Raw genomic sequence first — 21,013 nt, 5'->3', positions numbered from 1 at the left:
AGTAAGTATACTGTATTTTTCAACATACCTTCAGGTGTCCATTCATGTTTATTCTGTAACTGAGGAAGAGATGATCGCGTTTACTCCGCGCTGCCGCTACTGTTACAATCCGTGGTGACAGATAGTTTTAAACTGTGGGTACAGATTGTCAATTTACAACCATGTGGACAGATTGGTAAACTGTGCCTAGTTTTGTAAAACTGTGCACACGGTAGTTTATTTTTCTTCTGTAATGAAGCTTGGCTGTCCATCTAGTGAAAAATGTTGGTACTGCGGCCAAATAAAATCTTACTGAAAGCTAATTTTTTGAGATATCAACCTAAAATTTGGAACACAACTTCTTCAGATTTTTGGCTTACATTTTCTGGCAGTTTTAGAGTAAAATATATTTTGTAATATATATATTTTATATAAAATATTAATAATTATATTTTTACATTGTTCATTTTCATAAACTCAAACTTGTATAACTTTTTTTCTGTTTCACTTTCATTACTTCATAATACTTCACTTCAACATTAATCTGGCAAATGTCTTCTTTAAAACAAGACCAACCATAGGTCTATATTCCAAAGCATTCTTGAATTACAACCATTTAAGTTTGAATAGTGATTTTCATGTCTATGCGAAAAAAGGGGGAGTGACAGTTAAAGGGTTAAACAATATTAAACTATAATATCTATATCTATAATATCTAAAATATAATTTATATATAAAAACTCTCTTACAGTCCAGTCACCATCAGTCGCGATGGTCGCGACTCGCACGTATTTTCATTTAAACGTCACTCACTGACGTTTTCCTAACCAGAAAAAAAAACGATTGCCCTGCTCTGCCTCTGATTGGCTGGTACTCATTGCCATCTGGGTCAGAGCCAATTAGAAGCAGGATGTGGGTGGGAAAAAACTCTGTGTATAGGGAAAGGGGAGAGACAGAGGGAACAGGCAAGACAAACTCCTACGTTTAAATAACATATAGAAAATATCTGCTTGACAACGAGCTGAGAACAAGCCCAAATAAGCAACTACACTTTAGAAACAAGCCCAAAAAAAGCCGCGACTACCAATATTTGTAAGCGACTTTACAGAAAAACAAGCCCAAAGTCGCTTATAATAAGCGGACTTGACAACACTGATTCCAGGTCCAATCAATGAGCCGGGCTGGGCGGGGCCGGGGTAGCTTGCAGGGCGGAGCGTGTTCGTTACGCCATGAGAGTATCGCCATTCGAATCGTGGGTTCTGTATCGCGGTTCTTCGGTTTGGTTCGAATATCGTTACACCCCTAATAAAAAGAAACATCAATTTTCTGAATAAAATAAATTTCATAGGACAATATTATACTTAAACATTTTAATAAATTATTAATGTTAAAAATAAGTTGTTAATCTAATTCATTATTAATTATCAAATTTAATTGATTAGACATGTTTTATTGAAATTTTAATAAACAAACAAATTATTTCAAGTTTGTTATAATAAAAGCATTTGTTCAACCAAAAAAAAAATCCTGTTTTCATTAATTTATGTCATTTTAACTGATGATAATAATAATAATACCCATAATTTAATAATACAGTTTATTTATTTAACAATTGATTAATACTGTAAACCGTGATATTTTCTGAGACGTTACCATACTGTGAAAATCTTATACCATTACAACCCTACACGGGAGGGTCCCCCACCCCACCCCCGCTCTTAAAAAAGTAACTCAGTAACTTTTACTCTGAGTCAGTTTTAAATGAGCTACTTTTTACTTTTACTTGAGTAGATTTTTAGACCGCTACTTTTACTTGTACTTAAGTAAAATTTCATTGAAGTAGTAGTACTTTTACTTGAGTAGAATATTTTATTACTCTTTCCACCTCTGCAGAAGTGATAGGTCTAACATACTACTCTAAACCAAACCCCCTCCCATGTAGACAAATAGTACTTAGATAAGGCTTACTGCACCATTATTTCTGAAAAGCTACAATAAAATTTCCCTAAAAAAACATTACAATAAAATAGACAAGCAAATTAAACGAAATAGCATGTAAATGAAGATGGACTACATGCGGCCAAAAAGCGCACATTATTTGATGGCGCACATTATTTGATTACTGCTCCGTTATTTCTGAAAAGCTACAATACAATAATTTTGCTAAAAAAAATTATACAATATATATTATACAATATATTATCAGCAATATTGCATTCATACTTACTCCTCAAATGCATCGATTCCGTCCAGAATTTGATCATTTTCATCCGAATCAAATCGATCTGGATCAGATCCGTTCTCACTCTCATTGTTCTCGGCAAAAATCATTTCAGCAGCTTGCTCGGCACTGAATCTTCGTTTGGCCATGTTTTCTTCGAAAATAATCTAGTACAAATACGTGTATCTCCAAATGTATTGTATCCAAAGACCGTAATGGTGCGTTCACACCGGACGCGAATAGAGCGTCTAGCGCAAGTAATTTCAATGCTAAGTCAATGCAAAGACACGTTACGCGCTTAAAAAATTCATGCGGCGCGAATGAGGCGTAGAGCGTGGCGCGGTAGACGAGAATTCACCTCATTCGCGCGTCAAGTTCGCGCGAATAGAGCGTCTGGAGCGTTACGCGCAAATGATTTATTTAGTGCTTTTTGTGCATTCACACATTTGACGCGAATTCGCGTCTGCTGCCCGAGTTGAAAAATCGGAACTTCTGCGTCAATTCGCGCCGCATTAACCAATCAGGAGCCAGCTTGCTGCTGTCACGTGGTGAAGTAAATATTTTATCACATAAAAACTTGATTTTAATATATGAGACATTCATTTTGTATGCTATTTATTCCATATCTAATCTAGATTATATGAAACAGTATTATTATCTAATGTAAAGAGAACCAACATACTTTAGTTCAAGAACATAGTTTGTGTCTGGACAGTGTTGTGTGAGGGAAAAAAAAAATCACAGGACAAAATTACTTTTGTAGTTGCCTAGGCTGGCTCCATTTATCATCAAAACAAAAATAAATTACAGAATAGGTGGGTGAGGGCGAGGGTGATCCTCGCTCCGATGCGGGACAACCAAGGGGGTAATCCATCAGCCGGAAACTGAAGCCTCGCTGGAGTCGCCATTGTAGCAGAACATCACCTGCTGTTCGCATTACATTGACTCCCATTCATTTTGTCGTCACTTTGACAGCGAATAACTTTACATCTGAGGCGTCCAAAGACTTCATTTGTCCATTATTTATTTCTAAAGAAACACGACAAGGTATAAAAGGCTCCATTACTTTGTATCTTACGTTATGGCCCCATAGAAGCCGTTTTTGTTAAAAACAGGCTAACGATTGCACCATAACCACGCGACTTTATGACGCACAATAGAGACATTACCGTATAGACAGGAGGAGAAGCTCGCAGGCAATCTTTTACTGTCTTTGAGGCAATCGGGGGGACATAGAGGCATAGAGGCATAAAGTCAAGGGAGAAGCCCATAGATAGAGAGTCCATAAAAACAACGGGACAAAATATTCCAACAACGTTTTTGAGGAATTAGGTGATTCAGATTTGTCTTGGCACAGCTACTAGAAGATTTACAACGTTCAGACTGTCGTCACGCTCAGTTTGAGCCTGCGCAGTCGCTCAGCCATCAGACAGGAAGTGCAATAATCGGGCTTCAGGCTTCTCCGTTGAAATCAATGGGGTCGCTGTGTCCATTTCTTTTACTGTCTATGGGGACAACAGCTAGGTCATCAAACTGGGCGCAGAAAAAGGCGGAAGTACAGCTGAAAGCGGCCGTCATCCAGGCGCAGCTCCTGGAGCAAACGGTGAAACTCGCCAAACTGGGTTCGCCTCCGAAGGGTCTGGTGGACCCAAATACGGCGACGATTATCCCTACGCCGCTGTTCTGCTCTCCAGAGCAAATACAAAGCGGTGACTCTCGATGAATGCTCGATCAACATTAGCCGTCTTGTAAAAAGATGGCCGCCAACAGATTCCGCCTCCGACGCGCGTGACCTATCTATTGATATAAAGTGCTGTTGTGGGTGTGTGTGTGAACCAATGACAGACCAAAAACAAAATATGACGTTGTCAGGAACGTAAAAGAGGGGAGGGGTTTGAAATCAATCCCACGTGGGGTGCGTTCACACCAGACGCAAATTGAGCGTAAAATTCGCACCTGCCGCGTCTAGTTATACGCGTGTACACTTTGAATCCATTCGCGCGTCAAGATCGAAATTGACGCGTGTAAATTTCGCTTCAAACTTCTGTTTTTTACGCACGTCAATTTCGCTTTTTTCTAGCCCTTTTTTCTAGCCCTTACGGTTCAAAAGTAATTAGCATAAACATGAGTGCAACTTTCGACAGTTTGTGGCGCTTGAGGGATTGAGTTTTTTGCTATGTTGACAGTTCAGAATTTCCTCTATCAGTGTGCCAAATTTCGTAACTTTCCCACAAGCAGTTCTATGGGCTGCCATAGACTCCAAGAGCGGAAGAAGGAAGAATACGGAAGAATAAGAAGAAGAACGAACCACCTATACAATAGGTGCCACCGCACCTTCGGTGCTTGGCCCCTAATAATGAAATCTAAGCTATATCAATATCCAATTCCTAAAGGCTATTGCAAACTGCCAAATAACAGTTGTACTGATATATAGACCAACAGCACTGTTGCTTGTGTGATAGTGTCTAATTATTTAATTAGCGAGTATTGTTATTTTACTAAAACTTATCTCTTTATGTTGTAATCCATTAATCTTTCACTGGCCCAAAAAAGATTCAAAACAGATCTGCTGGAGAAGTTTCAGTGCCTGTGTGAAGGAACAGCAAAGCAGGGAAACCCAACACTCCTGAATGAGATCTACACAGAGCTCTACATCACAGAGAGTGAAAGGGGAGAGATCAATAATGAGCATGAGGTGAGACAGATTGAGACACAATCCAGGAGAGCAGCAACAGAGGACATACCAATCAAATGCAGTGACATCTTTAGACCTTTACCTGGACAAGACAAACCCATCAGAACTGTGCTGACAAAGGGAGTCGCTGGCATTGGAAAAACAGTCTCTGTGCAGAAGTTCATCCTGGACTGGGCTGAAGGGAAAGAGAATCAGGATGTCCAACTCATATTTCCACTTGCTTTCAGAGAGCTCAACTTGATGAAGGACAAACCACTCAGTCTTTCAGATCTTCTTCATGCCTTTTTCCCTGAAACAGAAATTAAAATATCGACACTGGACATATCCAGTGATAAATTTAAAGTGTTGTTCATCTTTGATGGTCTGGATGAGTGTCGTCTGTCTCTGAAATTTAAGAGCAAAGAGAAACTGTGTGACATATATGATTCCGCCTCAGTGGACGAGCTGCTGACGAACCTCATTGAGGGGAATCTGCTTCCCTCTGCTCTCATCTGGATCACCTCCAGACCAGCAGCAGCGGATCTCGTCCCCTCTGAGTTTGTCCATCGAGTGACAGAGGTACGAGGCTTCAATGAGCCACAGAAGGAGGAATACTTCAGGAAGAGAATCAGTGATCAGAGTCTGGCCAATACAATCATCTCACACCTGAAGTCCTCAAGGAGCCTCCACATCATGTGCCACATCCCAGTGTTCTGCTGGATCTCAGCCACTGTTCTAGAGAAGATGTTGAGTGAAGCAGAGGGAGGAGAGATTCCCAAGACTCTCACTCAAATGTACACACACTTCCTGATCATTCAGACCAATATCAAACATGAGAAGGACTATAAGAAGAAAGTCAAAGATGAAGACATGATTCTCAAACTGGGGAAACTGGCTTTCCAGCAGCTTGTGAAAGGCAACCTGATCTTCTATGAGGAAGACCTGAGAGAGTGTGGCATTGATGTGACAGAAGCATCAGTGTACTCGGGATTGTGCACTCAGATCTTCAGAGAGAAGTTTGGCTTGTATCAGGGGAAAGTATTCTGCTTTGTTCATCTGAGCATCCAGGAACATCTAGCAGCTCTATATGCACACATTTACTTTACAAACAAGAACATAAATGTGTTTGGCCAAATTACTAAAAATGTCTTCTTTAGACTTTTTAACCATGAGAAATATGTTCCATTATCTGAGCTGCATCAGAGAGCTATAGATGAGGCTTTAAAGAGTAAGAATGGACATTTGGACCTTTTCTTGCGTTTCCTTCTGGGTCTCTCATTGGAGTCCAATCAGACTCTCTTACGAGTACTGACACAGACTGGAAGCTGCTCCTACAACAAAGAGAGAACAGTTCAGCTCATCAAACAGAAGATCAGGGAGAATCGCTCTCCAGAGAGATCCATCAATCTGTTCCACTGTCTGAATGAACTCGGTGATGATTCACTGATGCAGGAGATCCAAGATTATCTCAAATCTGGAAAAATAGGAGAAACCAAACTCTCCTCTTCACAGTGGTCAGCTCTGGTTTATGTGTTGCTGACATCAGAGCAGAAGATTGATGTTTTTGATCTAAATCTGTTTATTGGAGCACAAAATACAGCAGATGAAGTTCTTCAGAAGATGCTGCCTGTGGTTAAAGAATCCAGATCAGTTCAGTAAGTCACACTGACAACAATCATTACACTGATAAAACATGATCACATTTATGATTTAACCCTTTGAAACCAGCTGTGTCGTCACCGACAAGCTTGTATTCATTTTAGCGTAACTCAACCGTTTGCACTATCAAAACTATTCAAATTGCCCTTGACAGTAGACAACATGCGTTTCTCAGCAATATACGGCTTTTTACGGTAATTTCATGCTTTTTTTTTGGCAGAGCGGGAAGAATTTGAACAGAGAGATACAGAGCGCAGCTGGTTAGTGTTTTGGATTAAATAAAATAATAAAAGAAACAAACAAAAACATGGTGAATGAAGAAGACAGCAGAAGGCGTGCACCTGAGACGCATCTCTCTGTAGGCAAGGGCTTGGTTAGCTGGGACCCTCTGACGTCAGAGAGTACCACAACTTCCAATAGGAAAATTCAACTGCAGTAGCCACCATTCAACCTGAAGAGGGCAGCACTCAGACATTTTTACACCATATATTGTAGAATTAAAACACTTTAAACCCAAATGTCAAAAAATGTACTCAAATCAATGAACAGCATTTATGAAACTCCATTCTTACAGATCATTAACTAAAAAAAGTTGTTTTAGTGTTTAGTTACCCTTTAATAATAATAAAATAAAACAAAACAAAAACTACCCCGAGGGGGGAAACAAGACTGACTTGACTTGACTTTGACTTTGACTTTGACTTTGACTTGCAGGAGGAACATGGATGGGTAGAACAACAACGACAAACCCACACAGGACTGCAAACACAAGAAGAATAAATAGGGAAGCAAGCAAAAGAGGGTAACTAGGGAGGACATGTGGGGCAAATTAATCAATAATCAGGTAACAAGATGGGCAGGGTTAAAAAATGACAGGAGAGCACATGGCACATGGAAACACATGACAAGCCATGTGCTCACACCAAACATAACAAATAACACAAGCACATGGCCAGTAAAGCAAATCACAAGACAAAACAAGACATGAACATGCAGCTAATGAAAAAACTCATAAGCCACGTTTTCACACAAAACATGACAACATGAAAGCATGCAGCCAGTGAAAAACACATGTTACATGCAAAACAGCACAAGACAAAATGACATGACATGAAAGCACATGAAACAAGGCACACAGACAGTCTATTTGAATTCTATTTACAAACTCACCACACACAGTAATGGTCAATAAATGTAATTTAATGAAAGTCATTTTTTCTGAAAAAGATTGTACTTGAAGATAGCAGAATTTTATTTTGTTTTAGAATTTTACTGTCCAAAAAAACAAAATATGTGAAAAACACCTATTTTAGCTTCAGGTTCTAAAGGGGTTAGCATGTGCTTTCGAACCTAAGCAATACTGTAAAAGGAGAAATCCATACATATCTTATTTATATCAGTGTTTCCTGAGAGACTGAAGAGTGTCATTGTTCTCTACAGGTTGAGGGAGTGTGGTGTTACAGATGAAGGTTGTGTTGCTCTGACTTCAGCTCTGAGATCAAACCCCTTACACCTGAGAGAACTGGATCTGTCATGGAATAAAGTAGGAGATTTTGGGATCATTCACCTTTATGATCTACTGAAGGATCCTCACTGTAAACTGGAGATACTCAAGTAAGATTTTATTAAAGTCTCAACGTTGTCTGTAATTTTTCTGAGAGACTGAAGAGTTTCATTGTTCTCTACAGGTTGAGTTATTGTGGTGTTACAGATGAAGGTTGTGCTGCTCTGGCTTCAGCTCTGAGATCAAACCCCTCACACCTGAGAGAACTGAGTCAGACAGGAAATAAACTAGGAGAATCAGGAGTGAATCTGCTCTCTGATCTCCTGAAGGATACTCACTGTAAAATGGAGACACTGTGGTAAGAATTTATACATTTGCCAACAACCTCCTACATTTTCTTCATATGGTCAATAATAAACAAAATAAATAACTAAAGACAAAACATTGTCCTGATAGATAATTTTGTTGTTTAATCTTCATTAGATTCTTTCCAAAATTGTTGACAGTTTTATTAGTAAAACTTATATGTGATGGATAAACCGTGGCTAGCTGTGCATTCAGGGTGATACAAGAATCCTCTGTTTCAGTCTTGATCACCCTGTCAGGTTTATTCTGTCATGAAAACCGTTTGAATGTATATTATCCTGCTTATAATGCACATACTTTCGACATAAGTAATAAGAAATATAAGTAATAAGACATTTTCTTAATCTACACATGTGTATTGTGAGGTGTTTGAAGGCCAAAAAATGGATAACTGTAGCTTTTAAAGTATGTCACTGGGCAGTGGCATAAAATATTTGTTAAGCAGATAACAGATTCTTAAACATGAGAATTAGTTTAAATGTTACAATGAATGATCCACATACAAAAATTTAATGCAGAATGTTTATGCTTACTTTTGACAAAACAGTCACATATTCTAAACAGGAATGGCCTTAAATGAGAAATGTTCCAAGGATTATTTTGCCTACATGTTAAATTTCAGTCAAATGCCTATGCAATTCTTCTGTGTCCAGAGGCATAAGAGCAATTTGTATGAGCATCAAAGACTTGTTTCTTTCCTGCAATTAAACAATGTTTTTGGACTGATCAGTTAAATTAATGGTTCAATATTTTAACACATTTGACACAAATATGTAGCCTCATCATCATCGCCAGTCCGTCATGTATCGACGATGGCTATCTGGATTGGAGGCTCTCATGTGGGCTAGAAGGCCTGCTCTCGATCTAGAGCAGCGATAGCATTTGCTACAGACAAAGTCTTTTGCTGCAATGGAATAGTACGGCCTCTCATGGGCTTTCTCGTAGTCTTTCTGACGCTTTTTTTCAACAGCTGCGACAGCTGTTTTCAATCCACGCTGCCATTTCTCACGCTGCAGGGCCTGTTCCTCCCAGCTTTCCGGGGATATCCCGGAGTTCCTCATATGTCTTTTCAGGGCATCTTTGAAACGCAGTTTTTGACCACCACGGCTTCTTTTGCCCTCTTTTAGCTCTGCTCTTTTTTGTGCTGTACGAGATGTCGTGACAGCTCCAGAGGCGCTTCTCGAGAGTCAAGTCAAGTCAAGTCATCCTCATTTATATAGCGCTTTTAACAATGTAGATTGTTTCAAAGCAGCTTTACAGAGATAAACATATAATTTAAGATAACAGAGATTGGTTTGGTTTTATAGTGGCTCTTGAAAAATGTTTTTTCCAGCTAAAGTTAGTTTTGATTGATTCACTTCCGTCTAAATGATCATTTGTTATTAAATTAGGGGCCGCTAAGACGACACAGTTCTCTCTAAACAGACTTTAAACGTGAACCTGTGATAGACGCTGATGGCGTTCACATGCGCATTAAGAATTGATTCTATAGTTATGTGCGTTTGAATATATATGCGCAGGTTTGTAATTCCTTACAAACCATGCCTAAACAAACTACTTGTCTATAAATTTTGATGCAGAATTTTTATTTTATCTTATCACTTTGGGTAGGTACGCGAACCGAAAAATTCCACAACGCTTTATCTGTAGAGTGGTATAGGGATCCTCCATAGGGAGAGGCTAGTCGGCACTTCAGCACTGCATTGTCATCGGGTCCAGGCGAAAGTCCTTTGTCAGATCTGGAAATGGCCTGGATCCAGCAGGCTGCGGGAAAACCTTGGGATAAACAAAGACACTAAAATTAGCGTAGATGCCATTCTTCTTATGATGTAACGAGTACATCAGGATTTAAGGGAAGTGTTCCCAGTTCCGGCTGACCTAATCTAAGCAGCCTATTATTGAATTATAGAAGTCTATAGAGTGTTATGTGAATGTTAGGTCAAAGAGATGTGTTTTTAGTCTAGCTTTGAACTGACAGACTGTGTCTGCTTCCCGGACAATGTTAGGAAGATTGTTCCAAAGTTTTGGTGCTAAATAGGAAAAGGATCTACCGCCAGCAGTCGATTTATATATTCTAGGTATTATCAACTGGCTGGAGTTTTGAGATCGCAATAGACGTGAAGGACTATAATGCGTTAAGAGCCCGCTCAAGTACTGGGGAGCTAAACCATTTAGTGCTTTGTAAGTAATCAGCAATATTTTAAAATTTATACGATGTTTAATAGGGAGCCAATGCAGTGTTGACAGAACCGGGCTAATATGGTCGTACTTCCTGGTTCTGGTAAGAACTCTAGCGGCTGCGTTTTGAACTAGCTGTAGTTTGTTTATTAAGCGTGCAGGGCAACCACCCAGTAGAGCATTACAATAATCTAGCCTTGATGTCATGAACGCATGAACTAGTTGTTCCGCATTTGTCAATGAGAGCATATGACGTAATTTAGATATATTTTTAAGATGGAAAAATGCGGTTTTACAGACACTAGACACGTGACTTTCAAATGAAAGATTGGTATCAAAGAGCACACCAAGGTTCTTAACTGACGACAAAGACTTAACAGAGCAGCCATCAAGTGTTAGACGATATTCTAGGTTATTACGTGTGGAAGTTTTTTGTCCAATAATTAGAATCTCTGTTTTTTCAGAATTTAGTAGTAGGAAATTACTAGTTATCCAATTTTTAATATCAACTATGCATTCCGATAATTTTGTGAATTGGTGAGTTTCGTTAGGTTTGGAAGAAATATAGAGCTGAGTATCATCAGCATAACAGTGAAAGCTAATGCCATGTTTCCTAATGATATCTCCTAAAGGTAGCATGTACAGAGTGAACAGCAGCGGTCCTAGTACTGAGCCTTGTGGTACGCCATACTGAACTTGTGATCGATAAGACATCTCTTCATTTACTGCTACAAACTGATAGCGGTCAGATAATTATGATTTAAACCATGCTAGTGCAATTCCACTAATGCCAACATAGTTTTCTAGTCTATTTAAGAGAATGTTGTGGTCAATGGTGTCAAATGCAGCACTAAGATCAAGTAACACTAATAGAGAGATGCAACCACGATCGGATGATAAGAGCAAATCATTTGTGACTTTAATGAGAGCAGTCTCAGTGCTATGGTACGGTCTAAATCCTGACTGGAAATCCTCGCAGATACCATTTCTTTTAAGAAAGGAACACAGTTGTGAGGATACTGCCTTTTCTAGTATCTTTGACAGAAAAGGTAGATTTGAGATCGGCCTGTAATTGACTAATTCTGTAGGATCAAGTTGCGTTTTTTTAACAAGCGGTTTAATCATAGCCAGCTTAAAGGTTTTTGGTACGTATCCTAGAGACAAAGATGAATTAATGATGTTAAGAAGAGGATCTATGACTTCTGGAAGCATCTCTTTCAGTAGTTTAGTCGGTATAGGGTCTAACATACATGTTGTCAATTTAGATGAATTAACGAGTTTGCAAAATTCTTCCTCTCCTATGGCAAAAAATGAATCAAATTTTACCTCGGGGAGACTATAATGTACTCCCTGATGTGATGCTGTAGTAGACGGTTGCATAGTTATAATTTTTTCCCTAATATTATCAATCTTATAAGTGAAGAAGTTCATAAAGTCATTATTGCTGTGTTTCTTGGAAACTTCTGGGCTTGAAGCTTTCTTTTTCGTTAGTGTAGCCACTTTTTCAAATAAATACCTTGGATTATGTTTATTTTCTTTTAATAGGGTTGAAAAATAAGCAGATCTAGCAGCTTTTAAAGCCTCTCTGTAAGCAATCGAGCTCTCCTTCCATGAAATCCGAAATACCTCTGGTTTTGTTTTCTTCCAGTTGCGCTCCATTTTTCTGGCTGCTCTCTTAAGGGCCCGGGTGTGCTCGTTGTACCACGGTGTTGGACTATTTTCTTTAATCTTCTGTAAGCGCAACGGAGCAACTGTATCTAAAGTGCTGGAAAGGAGAGAGTTAAAAGTTTCTGTTGCAATATCAAGTTCTTCTAAGCTATCTGGGATGCTGAGACGATGAAACTGATTAGGAAGATTATTGATAAAGCAATCTTTAGTGGCAGAAGTGATAGGTCTAACATACTTGTAACACGGAGTTGGCTGTGCAGCCTTGGCTAAATGTAATTTACATGAGACTAGATAATGATCTGAGATGTCGTCGCTCTGCTGTAGAATTTCAACAGCATCAACATTTATTCCATGTGATAATATTAGATCTAGAGTATGATTACGACAATGAGTAGGTCCTGACACGTGTTGTCTAACTCCAATAGAGTTAAGAATGTCTTTAAATATCAATCCCATTCCATCTTTTCCATTATCTACATGTATATTAAAATCACCAACAATTAGGACTTTATCTGCAGTCAATACTAATTCTGATAGAAAGTCAGCAAATTCTTTGATAAAATCTTTATGGTGCCCTGGTGGCCTGTATACAGTTGCCAGCAGAATTCTCAAACTTGATTTATCGTTTACATTATATATTTTTACATTAAGCACCAACACTTCAAAAGAAATATATTTTAAACTAGATTTTTTAGTGGTTTTGAAAATATTACTATAAATTACAGCAACACCTCCCCCTTTGCCTTTCAGGCGAGGTTCATGTTTATAACAGTAATCATGAGGGGTGGACTCATTTAAAGTAATGTAATCGTCTGGTTTTAGCCAGGTTTCTGTCATACACAGCACATCTAGGTTATAATCTGAAATCATATCATTAACTATGAGTGCTTTTGAAGTAAGGGATTGAATATTCAGCAACCCAAGCTTTATCGTTTGCTCATCTGTATTATATCTATTTTTTTATTTGTTGAATATCAATTACATTTTTAACCTTAGATGGGTTTGGAAGTTTTTTGTATTTCCTAATTTGGGGAACAGAGACAGTCTCTATATGATGATATCTAGGTGAAAGAGCCTCTATGTGATGGGATTTATCTGACCTTGGTGACGCGTGGCCGCTAGCAGACGGTCGGTTTAGCCAGTTTGTCTGCTTCCTGACCTGAGCCCCAGATTGTCATGTTTTGTCTCTAAGACTATGAGCCAAATTACTAGAGAGAAGAGCAGCACCATCCCAGGAGGGATGAATACCATCTCTTTTCAACAGGTCAGGTTTGCCCCAAAAACTTTTCCAATTGTCTATGAATTCTATATTATTTTGCGGACACTACTTAGACAGCCAGCCATTGAGTGATGACAATCTGCTAACTATCTCATCACTCCTTCGAACAGGAAGGGGGCCAGAGCAAATTACAGTGCCTGACATCGTACTTGCGAGTTCAAACACCTCTTTAATATTAATTTTGGTGATCTCCGACTGGCGGAGTCGAACATCATTAGTGCCGACGTGAATAACAATCTTAGAGAATTTACGATTAGCATTACCAAGCACTTTTAAATTTGCTTTGATATCAGGCGCTCTGGCTCCCGGCAAACATGTGACTATGTTGGCTGGTGTCCCTATTTTCACGTTCCGTGTAATAGAATCGCCAATTACCAGGGCACAATCAACAGAATTCTCAGTGGGTGTTTCACTGAGTGGGGCAAATCGATTTGTTGTGGTAATCGGAACGGAAGAGTGGTTTTTTGATCCGTGACTAGAGCGATCCCTCACTGTCACCCATCTGCCTGGCTGCACAGGCAATAATTCAGCCGGAACCGAATCATGTAAAGAATTCACTATGCTAGGCGCATCCAAAGTAGAATCTAAAGCTCTAGCACACTTACTATCCTCAATTAAAGTTTGGATGCGTGTTTCTAATTCTGAAATCTTCTCCGTCAGCCTGACTGTTTCCTTGCATTTATCACATATAAACCCTATATTGCAGACAGGGAAGGCTATGCTAAACATGTAACATGAAGTGCAGGTGACAATAACAGGACAAGACATTGCTCACCGTGTTTGTTGACTGATTCTTACTCACCTGGGCTTTTTATGAACTCAGAGGCGCTGACGCGCGAGAGAAAAATAAATAAATAACTGAGCGCACCGGTGGCGCGTTAACAGGCTAGCGAGTTACTAGCGTGTTGTTCTAACAATAACGGAAGCTAGCGATGTCAGGTTAATCTGAGATGTTGTCTAAGCTGTATTTAGTAGTATAAACAACTAGAAATGGTAGTAAATGATGGTTCAAAACAGAAAGAAATACAAAGCTAATACGAGGCTTAGACGGAGCTTACAGCCTCGAAGCAAACAAAACACAGCAGGCAGCTAGGCAGACAGGAGCAATTGATCACGATCAGGAGAGAGCCAAAAGCCTTGGTAGCAGACCAAATTCTCCTCCCAACTTCCAGATCTGAGGAGTTTGTGTAGGTCACTGTACTGCCAAGGCATGTGAAGGCCTTGACAGATTTCAGGCGCTCTCCATGTACCGTCACTTGCTGTGGCTCTCTCATATTGTTGGAACACATTGGTGGTGGTTGATACAAAAGTTCGGTCTTAGAGATGTTAATGAATCCACAACACAACGGAAATGAGCCACAACACAACGGAAATAAGGCACAACACAAAGGAAAATGTATAACACAACGAAATAAAGCTGCAACACAACGGAAATGCTCCCGACCACTAGAGGGCTCTCGGACCGCGATAAAGTTAGTTTTCCTTGCCATTGTTCTATAGAGTCAGCAGTCTAAAAAATATATCAACACCACGAATAGTTTTAACAGTAGGCCTATGTAGCTAACCATTGTGTATCGACATTTATTAATTCAAAATCACCAACGTGCATTATAGCTCCATACTCTAGAATGCTTTGACGCGCTACCACAGCGCATGTTTAGTTAGAACGTCTGCCAATTCCTCCAAGATGTTAAAACATATAATTTGTATTAATTAAAATTACTTTTAACATTCAAAAACAGACATGTTCAAAATCCAAAGCTTGGTTGTATTGGTAGTAGACTTACTACAGGTGACTTTTCCAATACCTCCCTTCATGTATAGTAAACAATTATTATTCAGGAAATGTCTGTAAAAAATTTCTTTTTCTTTTATCATGTTTCAAAGGTTGTAGTCAGTGGTTAAATTGGGCCGGGGTCTCCGGGGCTCAGCCCCGGCACATAAGCCTGCTTGTTTGCAGTCAGTTGCCTACTGGCAGAGGTGGAAAGTAACGAATTACATTTACTCGCGTTATGTAATTGAGTCGTTTTTTTGTGTACTTCTACTTTTTTAAGTAGTTTTAAAAATCTGTAATTTTACTTTCACTTAAGTACGTTTTGTTTGAAGTATTGTACTTTGCTACATTTGAAATCATATGCGTTACTGAGTAAAAAATAATAATACAAGGGATAAAAAATATCACACTCCGGAAACTACTGAATTGATTGAAGGGCGGGAGAACAAATACGCAAAAAAGGTGACGCAGACCCAGCTGAAGCTGAAAGCGAAGCGCCCTCGAATTTTTATGAAGCGAATTATGGCCAGTATGGAAATACTTTGGATGTAAAAAAGTGTGGTTGGCCTCGAGGATAGATATCCAATTTGCAAAAAATGTGGGCACAAAGTGGCTGCAAAAGGAGGATACATAGGACACCATCCCTCCTGCAGATAAAGGTATGTCCCGATTATAACGTAAGGCCGAATGATTTACGTGATGCAGAGGGAATCCTGGAATCCAGTCATGAAAATGGAATTTACATAACGCAGAAGATGTCACGTAAAACATGCAAAATGATGGATGGATGAATACATGGAAAGTAGAACTGTGCAATAAATCCAATCGCGACATGGTCTGTGAATATTTAAGCGCAAAAATACTGCTATGTAAATATATAACCTGCTTGTTCTGCGTTTCTGTGAATCGGTGTGATTGAGCTGCTCCGCGTTGTCTACTACACTCAAGTACGCGTGGTGTTTTCAGCATCTCACAAACAATTTGAGTACATGATTTCCAGAGCTGCTCTGAGAGAACGCCTAGTGAGCATTTTCATCATTTTATTTGAGAAAAACCATTGTCAAATAGGCTTACCCTTTGAAACAGGTCTTCACTACAACCCGTCAAAATAAAAGTTTGGTTTAACTAGGAGAAATTATGACAGAAATATATTAATATTTTAGGCATACAATAGAACGTACTTCTCAAAATAATAATAACAACAACAACAATAATAATACAATTTATTTAAACATTAATTAAGGCATATATTTTTTTGTCCATGGTTTAATTTAGTAAATCTGTTTTTTGCAGCTCTTCCCCAAGAAATAAGAGGACACAAGTTTAAATTTTCATTTGATTGCCACCGTTTTTGATAATATATTTGGATTAAATCATAAAAAGAAACATTAATTTTCTGAATAAAATACATTTCATAGGACTATATTATTCTTAAAAAAATTAATAAATTATTAATGTTAAAAATGAGTTGTTAATCTAATTCATTATCAATTATTGAATTTAATTGATTAGACATGTTCTATTGAAATTTTAATAAAACAAACAAATGGTTTCAAGTTTGTTATAATAAAAGCATTTGTTCAACCCCCCCCCCCAAAAAACAGTTTTCTTTAATTTAACTCTCATTTTAACTGATTATAATAATAATAACCATAATTTAATAATACCGTTTATTTAATAATTGATTAATACTGTAATCCGTGATATTTTCTGAGACGTTATCATACTGTAAAACTCTCATACCATTACAACCCTACACGGGAGAGACCCCCACCCCCCACCCACTGTTCACCCACCCCCCACTGTTAAAAAAGTAACTCAGTAACTTTTACTTGAGTAAATTTTAAATAAGCTACTTTTTACTTTTACTTGAGTAGATTTTTAGACCGGTAATTTTACTTGTACTTAAGTAAAATTTCATTGAAGTAGTAGTACTTTTACTTGAGTAGAATATTTTATTACTCTTTCCACCTCTGCCTACTGGAAATTATGTCACATAAAATTTGATGAAAGTAATGCTTTTGAAAACATATTTATGACAATAAATGAAAGATTTTTGAAATGGCATGTCTATTTTGTCTCGGCGGAGCTGAGAACAATCGGAACACGGCCGTATTCTTGTTCAGCTGCTTAATCTCGTTGTCAGTAGACCATGATCGCGCACCGCTCGCGCACGCGCATCTAGGTGACACGGATAAATGTATGCAGTAATATATAATTAATATTCCTGGGAGATCCGTAGTTGCACGGGATGTGGAAGCGCGCAAAAGTTGGAGGCCTTGAATGACAAGGTAAGGAAAATAAGACTAAATCAAAATGAAGTAACCCAGACTAGGTTGACCATGTGATTTTTCTCAGGAGATGTTTTGAGCATTTTACTTCAGACACCAGATTATCAGCAAACTGCCAAGAGAACTGCTAGCTGGCTACTCAAAATAAACTAGCAATATATTCAGTCAGCATATTTGTATTTGATCTGTGTGAATTACAGAAATAAAAGACTTGCTAGACCTACATTTAGCTACCAAGCAACCTTTCCACAAGGATAGATTGATTTTATTTTTGTGACTTGGGCATATCTTGATGAGAAATGATATAGAGTAGGATGAGTGTGTGTGTGTTGTAGTAGTAAAGAGAGAGAATGGGAGAAGGAAGTGTGTGTGAGGTGGACCTGGTCACCACAGACCCGAATCTTCTCATCTGTTGCTACTGTCATATGCTGCACTGTCTCTTCATGTGGCACATTATGTTTGGCACATTGTATGGTTCACTATATATCATAACAAGGTAATACAATGTGTAATCAAGTGATGACTGATTAACAGTAATGTAAATGCTAAATGTCCTAATACCTGTTGATACTACAACAATGCAAAGTATATGCTCTTAACCTTGCAGTTTTTCACATATTATGTAATACTCAATTTCTCCATTTCTTAGCACAAACCTCTCCAGAAAGTGCTATTTAATGGTTTATTTTTCAACAAAAAAAAATTCCCTGGGGGCATGCCCCCGGACCCCCCTAGGGAGAGCACCCCCACATAATAAATCTCAATTTAACCCCTGGTTGTAGTTCCTAATAACCAGACTGACTTACAACAGATGTAATTGTGCTAATCGCTCAATTTCACCCTTGTAAGCACAGTACACATTTTTTTAAAACATTAGGCCTACTGTGATTCTTTAGTGTCCTAAAGCTTGTGGTAGGTTCAGTGACCAGACTGACTTATTACAGGTGAAATTGTGCCAATACCTTCCTGTAATTCTGCAATTCACCAAACTTATGTTTGCTTTTTAAATTCCGTTGTGTTGTGCACTACTGGGCTATCTAGTAAAATATACTATCAGATATTATTCACTGAATGTCATTATAGTAAGATTACTACAGAAGATTAGCGTAAATACATTGAACTTGTGAATTGACTTACTAGCTAAAGAGTGGCCTGCACTGTCTAGTAATATGCGGATGAAGTTATATCCATGGGCGCAGGCGCTGCATTCGATAAGTAAGTATTTGTAATTTGTAATTAAATAATTTTTTATGTATTTGTGCCCATCTCTGCCTCAGCGTTGTTAGCCACGAGAGCAGAATCATCTGCATAGAGCAGCTCCCGGATGCGTAGTTCTCTGGTCTTGGTGGTTGCTCTAAGTCGGGCTAAGTTGAAAAGCTTGCCGTCTGTCCTAGTCCGAATAAAGATCCCCTTGTGCAGATCAAGGCCCATTGAATCTAGCACAGCTGTGAGATATAGCGATTAAAGCGTCGGTGCAAGCACGCATCCCTGTTTCACACCATGGTTAACTTCAAAGGCTTCACTGGGTTCCCCTCCAATGAAAAGGGAAGGCAAGGCAAGTTTATTTATATAGCACATTTCATACACAATGGTAATTCAAAGTGCTTTACATAGAAGAAATTAAAATAATCAAAAGAAATCAGAATAGTTAAAACAGTTTAGAATAAAAGATAAAATACAGAAATAATCAAAAGAAAACAGAATAATTAAAACAAAATAAAGTACAGTAAAGAACAGTCGGACGAACAGTGGCACAGTGCTCATTCAGTAAATGCACAGCTAAACAGATGTGTTTTGAGTCTGGATTTGAATGTGACTACTGTAGGAGCACATCTGATCTCTTCTGGAAGCCGTTCCAGCTGCGGCTGGCATAGTAGCTAAAAGCAGACTCGCCATGCTTAGAGTGAACCCTTGGTATTTCTAGCTGATGTGATCCTAATGATCTGAGTGATCTGTTGGGTTTATATTCAGTGAGCATATCTGCAATGTATTGAGGTCCTAGGCCATTGAATGATTTATATACCAGTAATAATACTTTAAAATCAATCCTATATGTAACTGGCAGCCAGTGTAAAGAACTGAGGACTGGTGTGATGTGTTCATATTTTCTGGTTCTGCTCAGAATCCTAGCAGCAGCGTTCTGTATGAGCTGCAACTGTCTTATGGTCTTTTTGGGAAGGCCAGTGAGAAGTCCATTACAATAATTCACCCTACTGGTGATGAAAGCATGCACAAGTTTCTCTAAGTCTTGACTGGAAACAAAGCATCTAATTCTTGCAATATTTTTCAGGTGATAGTATGCTGATTTAGTCATTGCTTTGACATGACTACTGAAACTAAGGTCTGACTCTAGAGACACACCCAGATTCCTGACTTGATTTTTAGTTGTTTGACCCCTAGACTGAAGGTATGCGTTCACCTTGAGAACTTCATCTTTGTTTCCAAACGCAATGACTTCAGTTTTGTCTTTGTTTAACTGAAGAAAGTTTTGGCACATCCAATTGTTTACTTCATCAATGCATTGGAACAGAGGGTTAATGGGGCTGTAATCGTTAGGCGATAGGGGTAAGAAGAGTTGTGTGTCGTCTGCATAGCTGTGTTAAGCGATTTGGTTATTTCTCATTATTTGGCTCATTGGGAGCATGTACAGGTTGAATAGGAGTGGCGCAAGAATTGAGCCTTGAGGGACTCCGCATGTCATGGGTGTCCACTCGAGACTTATGATCTCCAATACTCACATAATAACCTCTCCCTCCTAAGTATGCCCTGAACCATTTTAGGACTATCCCAGAAAGCCCCACCCAGTTTTCCAGCCTGTCAAGAAGTTTGTTGTGATCGACAGTGTCAAATGCAGGACTGAGGTCGAGTAGTACCAGCACTGATAATTTGCCTGTATCAGTATTTAAGCGAATATCGTTTATTATCTTTATGAGCGCTGTCCCTGTGCTGTGATGCGGTCGGAAACCAGATTGAAAATTGTCAAAGCATCCATTTGAGCTTAAGAATTTGTTCAGCTGATTGAAGACAACTTTTTCAATGATCTTGCCTATGAAAGGAAGATTTGAGATCGGTTTATAGTTGTTTAATATGGTCTTATCCAGATTGCTCTTTTTCAGGAGGGGCTTGACAACAGCAGTTTTCAGGGAGTTCGGAAAACTCCCAGAGAGAAGTGAGGCATTTACCACTTCTAGGAGATCTGCTTCGAAGTTGTGTAACACATTTTTGAAAAAAGATGTGGGAAGTGCATCAAGGGCGCAGGTTGATGTTTTAAGGTGCTGTACGGGTTCTTCCAAAATGTTGCCATCAATTTCTTTGAAATCAGACCTGGTGACTACTTTCTCAGGCCGTTGTCTGATCTGTCTGACCCCAGCGCAACTCAAGGATGAGCTGATCACCTTTCTGATATTATTGATTTTCTCA

General features: G+C 38.8%; 1 protein-coding gene across 2 annotated transcripts in view; it reads left to right on the top strand.

Moving 5' to 3' along the window:
• The window catches only part of LOC143738169 (NLR family CARD domain-containing protein 3-like), a 58,910-nt gene that overhangs the window by 25,594 nt on the left and 12,303 nt on the right, over window positions 1–21,013 (top strand). For both annotated transcript variants that reach the window (XM_077230156.1, XM_077230157.1), the window contains exons 6-8: window positions 4,754–6,529; window positions 7,974–8,147; window positions 8,222–8,395. In XM_077230156.1, the coding sequence (XP_077086271.1) occupies window positions 4,754–6,529; window positions 7,974–8,147; window positions 8,222–8,395 (2,124 nt within the window). The remainder of the gene's footprint in view (window positions 1–4,753; window positions 6,530–7,973; window positions 8,148–8,221; window positions 8,396–21,013) is intronic.

This window comes from Siphateles boraxobius, unplaced genomic scaffold, assembly GCF_051911475.1.
Source record: "Siphateles boraxobius isolate OS27281-9 unplaced genomic scaffold, OSU_SipBor_1 14, whole genome shotgun sequence".
NCBI lineage: Eukaryota > Metazoa > Chordata > Actinopteri > Cypriniformes > Leuciscidae > Siphateles > Siphateles boraxobius.
Note: the sequence above shows the minus strand (reverse complement) of the source record. Positions and strands in the feature narration are given on the sequence as shown.